At 60.2% G+C, this 4,939-nt stretch overlaps 1 protein-coding gene across 1 annotated transcript in view; it reads left to right on the top strand.

The window, feature by feature from the left end:
• The window catches only part of KCNJ4 (potassium voltage-gated channel subfamily J member 4), a 22,807-nt gene extending 17,880 nt beyond the window's left edge, over window positions 1-4,927 (top strand). Inside the window, exon 2 of the mRNA XM_006914735.1 lies at window positions 3,420-4,927. Coding sequence (XP_006914797.1) covers window positions 3,459-4,793 — 1,335 coding nt within the window. The 5' untranslated portion in view covers window positions 3,420-3,458 and the 3' untranslated portion in view covers window positions 4,794-4,927. The remainder of the gene's footprint in view (window positions 1-3,419) is intronic.
• Window positions 4,928-4,939: the final 12 nt, after the last annotated feature.

The following is a 4,939-nucleotide window of genomic DNA, read 5'->3' on the forward strand; positions in this document are numbered from 1 at the left end:
ACGTCAACCGGAGCAAGCACCCAGGCTGGATGGGAAGGACTTGCTCCAGGTCACCGAGTAAGGCGGCGAGAGAGGCCTGGCCTCCCCCGCCAACAGGTAGACCAGCTCTCCACCTTCCGGAAAAGTGTGGTTTACTGAGATGTGATATAGGAACCTAAACAGCTAGGACTCTCTGAACCTATATTCAGAGGGGGCTGGTGCCGAATCGTCAAGGCCTCTCCCCCGTCCACTGCCATCTGTGCCCCGTCCCTTTCATATTTTTCCCTCAGGCCCTTGTGCCTTCGCCAGGAAGCCCCATGTGACCAACAAGGGAAGGTAAACCTGGCCCTCTCCCTGCGGTTGTCACATGAAGGCGCGAGGCCGAGCTTCGTACTTTTCACTTTTTGGTCACGTATGGTGCGGCCAGCCCGCGCCCTGGCAGGTGGACCTCTCGTTTCTGCCACAGAGTCTGTGCCGATGGGAGTGTTCGATTATTTGAGCAGGTCACTGCAGATGAGAGGTTTTAGGGGGACGGATGCACAGGGGGTCCTCCGTGGTGGAGGGTGCTGGGTCTGTGGGCGAGCATCTGGGCCTGGGGGCAGCTTTCCCCATGGCCCAGGAGTGGACATTTCTAAGTGCCGCCCAGGATAGTACAGGCTGAGGGCGGACACAGGACCGGGCACGGAGCGTTGCCGTGACCGGAAGAGGAGACACAGGGGTTGGGCGTAAGCTGTGTCCCCATCCGGCTGGGCTGTGGTGGATGATGCTGGGGACTGGGCGATGGAAGGGCAGGGCTGAGGGGTGAGTACTGAAGTTAGGGATGTGAGTGTGGGGGTGGGGGGAGCGTAGGCCTGGGGATGTGTGGAGCCTCAGGGCATGGGACTTGGCTGAAACTCCTGTCACTTCCTCTCACAAATGGAGAGGAGGGAGCAGTGCTGGTGAGGGGAACCAATAGCCTCTGGCCATGGGGGATGGTCTCCCTTACCCCATCACCCCAGGAGCCCTCCTAAAGAGTAGGAGCCCCGTGAAGAACCCTCTTCTGCAGCATAAGATGAACCCCTCATTGCACAGAGAACCAGGGGTCCCCTGGCCTTGAGCGGTCCCCTGGCCTTGAGCGGGCCTCAGTGTTCTCATGTATCAAATGCCTGGTCACCGCACTTTGTCCCCTCTGCCTCTCTCCTGGAGAGCTGCAGCCTGTAGGTCCAAGGTCTGCCGGGGCCAGGCCGATCCTCTCTCTTCCCAGAAGCACCTTGACCTTCTTCCAGGAGCTCTGGAGTGAGAGCGAGGAGAGCAGGGCCCGCCCCGCTTTGCTCTGGGACTCTTAGCAAGTCTGTCCCACCCCTGGACTTCCTCGGCCTCTGATGTAAAACGAGGGTTTTGAAATCAGTTACCTTCCATTCCGTCTGGCTCTGGTCCCTTCTGTGGCGTTAAGGGAGGCATTCATGACAAGCGGACAGAGCAGAGATGGAGGCGCTTAGTGTCAGAAGACCTCAAAAGCTGTTCCAAGCCTAGAAGGCACACCTGACAACCTGGCTGTTGAGACTCCGAGAAGGTGGCAGAGAGGACCTGGGAGGCCTGGGTAAAGTTAGGACCCCTGAAGGGCCAGTGTCACGTGCTCACATCCGTGTCAGGTCTTATGAGTGATGGGTCTCATTGATCCCATTTTCCAGATGAGGAAACTGAGGTTCAGAGCAATCAAATAACTTGACCAAGTTGCCCAGTGGATCTTGGACTTCCATCCAGGACCGTGGGACCCAGGGAGCTCCTGTGAAGTGGGGGAAGGGAGAAGAACCCAGAGTCGGGCTAGGGTGACGGCGGGGGAGGAGGGGGGCAGGGCTCACTCTCTCTGGGCTGAGAGAGGGCGTTTCTCCCTGGAAGAGGCAGACTCCGAAGCTGTTGATCTCTAAATTACAGCGTTGGCGCGCACCGGTTGCTGCGGCAACCGAGTTGTCCTGAACGGGAAGTGTATAAACATTGCCACAGATGCACAATTAGATCAGGAAGAAGAATAGAACAGAAAATAGAAACTTCCAGCCTTATATAATTCCGGGCCAACATGTTGCCGAGAGCCCGGGCCCAGGCCGGGCCCTGCCAGCCTCTGGGGCCCCGGGCAGCACCATCTCCCTCCTGGGGCCCCAGTGAAGAGAGGGCTAGAGGGAGGGTCTGGCCTCCTTGGGCCCAGCTGGTGCACCCGCCACCCGGTGGGGTGAGGGGCCGCCTCCGCTGAAACAGCTGGGGATGCTGACAGCCGAATCCTGCCTCTCACCAGCTTCCTCTGCCCCTGGGAAGCCGGCAGGAAGGCAGGAGGGCGGCTGGCTCTGACTGAGCAGCTACTGTCTCCTGGGGTCCTGTGAGGTAGGGTTTCAATCCCCATTTTGCAGACGAGGAAAGTGGGGCTCAGAGGGGTGAAATGAGGTGTCTGAAGGTGACACAGCTAGGCAATGGGTGTGTCGGCCTCCCTGACTCCGGGTCCCCATACCATGAACTCGTTGATGTTGACAGTACCTGGGGGCCGAAGAGTTAGATGCACCTGCACTTGGCCCTAATTACCAGCTATGTGGCCTTGGGAAGTCACTTCCCCTCTCTGAGTCCCTGTTCCGTCACCTGTGACATGGGAATAGTGATGCCTACACAGGAGCCAAAGCTCAGGGCTCCCCCTTCCTGCATCTTGACCACCATAGGTGTCTTCATCCACAGCTGCTCCCAACCACTTTGAGGACAGGGAAAGAACTGAGGTGGGGCTGCAGATCCCTGCCCTGCCCAGGACTTTCTGCAGTGATGGAAATGTCCTATATCTGTCCAGTAAGGCAGCCATTAGCCATGAGCACGTGAACTTGAAATGTGGCTAGTGCAACTTTGGAAGTGAGTTAAATTTTTACTTAATTTTAAGTAAATGTAAAGAGCCACAGGTGGCCAGTGGCTGCCATATTGGACAGCACAGAACTTCCAGCCCCAGAAAGACCCAAAAAGACAGAGGCCGAACCCAGGGAGGTGAGTGGGGGCCACAGAACTCAGTGCTCCCTCTGCTCAGGGACAAATGGTGGGAGGTGGAGCCAAAGTGGTCATCAGGAAACTTGTGGAATGGCAGGCCGAGAAGGGATGGAGCGGGTAGCATGAGGGGCTGGGACTAGGACCTAGGTCCTAGTGGCCTCGGCTTCTGGCCCTGCAGACCCCAGTCCTGGGGCTGGGCCGGCCATGGGGGCGCCCACTCAGGCCACGACACCCTCTCCCTTCATCAGACCCACCTTCGCTGTCCCATTCTGCTCACTGGGGCAGAGGAGGCCTTGGATGCTAGTCCAGGCCCTTCCCCTTCTAAGCATCTTTGGGCGGGTGCCTGGCCACCAGAGCCTGGGTTCCCTGGGGCCCCGGGAGAGGCTGCTCCCACGACAGCAACTCGCTCTCCCTGCATCTCACACGTCTGGCTTCTCCCCGCTCCCCAGGCCCTGCGTCTTCCCAGGTGACCACGCCGGCTTCAGGACATGCACGGGCACAGCCGCAACGGGCAGGCCCACGTGCCCCGGCGGAAACGCCGCAACCGCTTCGTCAAGAAGAACGGCCAATGCAACGTCTACTTCGCCAACCTGAGCAACAAGTCACAGCGCTACATGGCGGACATCTTCACCACCTGCGTGGACACGCGTTGGCGCTACATGCTCATGATCTTTTCCGCAGCGTTCCTGGTTTCCTGGCTCTTTTTTGGCCTCCTCTTTTGGTGCATCGCCTTCTTCCACGGTGACCTGGAGGCCGGCCCAGCAGTGGCCACGGCGGGGTCCCCAGCGGGCAGCAGCGGGGCCGCTCCGGTGACCCCCAAGCCGTGCATTATGCACGTGAACGGCTTCTTGGGTGCCTTCCTGTTCTCGGTGGAGACCCAGACGACCATCGGCTACGGGTTCCGGTGCGTGACGGAGGAGTGCCCCCTGGCGGTCATCGCCGTGGTGGTCCAGTCCATCGTGGGCTGTGTCATCGACTCCTTCATGATCGGCACCATCATGGCCAAGATGGCGAGGCCCAAGAAGCGGGCACAGACGCTGCTGTTCAGCCACCACGCGGTCATCTCAGTGCGTGATGGCAAGCTCTGCCTAATGTGGCGCGTGGGCAACCTGCGGAAGAGCCACATCGTGGAGGCCCACGTGCGGGCCCAGCTCATCAAGCCCTACATGACCCAGGAGGGCGAGTACCTGCCGCTGGACCAGCGGGACCTCAACGTGGGCTACGACATCGGCCTGGACCGCATCTTCCTGGTGTCGCCCATCATCATTGTCCACGAGATTGATGAGGATAGCCCGCTCTATGGCATGGGCAAGGAGGAGCTGGAGTCTGAGGACTTCGAGATTGTGGTCATCCTTGAGGGCATGGTGGAGGCCACTGCCATGACCACTCAGGCCCGCAGCTCCTACCTGGCCAGCGAGATCCTGTGGGGCCACCGCTTTGAGCCCGTGGTCTTCGAGGAGAAGAGCCACTACAAGGTGGACTACTCGCGCTTCCACAAGACCTACGAGGTGGCCGGCACGCCCTGCTGCTCCGCCCGGGAACTGCAGGAAAGCAAGATCACCGTGCTGCCTGCACCCCCGCCCCCGCCCAGTGCCTTCTGCTATGAGAATGAGCTGGCCCTCATGAGCCAGGAGGAAGAGGAGATGGAGGAGGAGGCGGCGGCCGCTGCGGCTGTGGCTGCCGGCCTGGGCTTGGAGGCGGGCTCCAAGGAGGAGGCGGGCATCATCCGAATGCTGGAGTTTGGCAGCCACCTGGATCTGGAGCGCATGCAAGCCACCCTCCCACTGGACAACGTCTCCTACCGCAGGGAGTCCGCCATCTGACCTCCAGGCCCCGCCCTCATCGCCTCCCTCAAGAGCCTCTGCCGGGGGTGAGATGCCAGGACACCCCCTCCACACTCAGGACAGAGCTGATCCTGGCTCCGTGGACCTTCTGGAGAGAGGTGGGGGCTTTAAAGCTGGAGACCCCT

The sequence above is a fragment of the Pteropus alecto genome, unplaced genomic scaffold (genome assembly GCF_000325575.1).
Source record: "Pteropus alecto unplaced genomic scaffold, ASM32557v1 scaffold6, whole genome shotgun sequence".
NCBI lineage: Eukaryota > Metazoa > Chordata > Mammalia > Chiroptera > Pteropodidae > Pteropus > Pteropus alecto.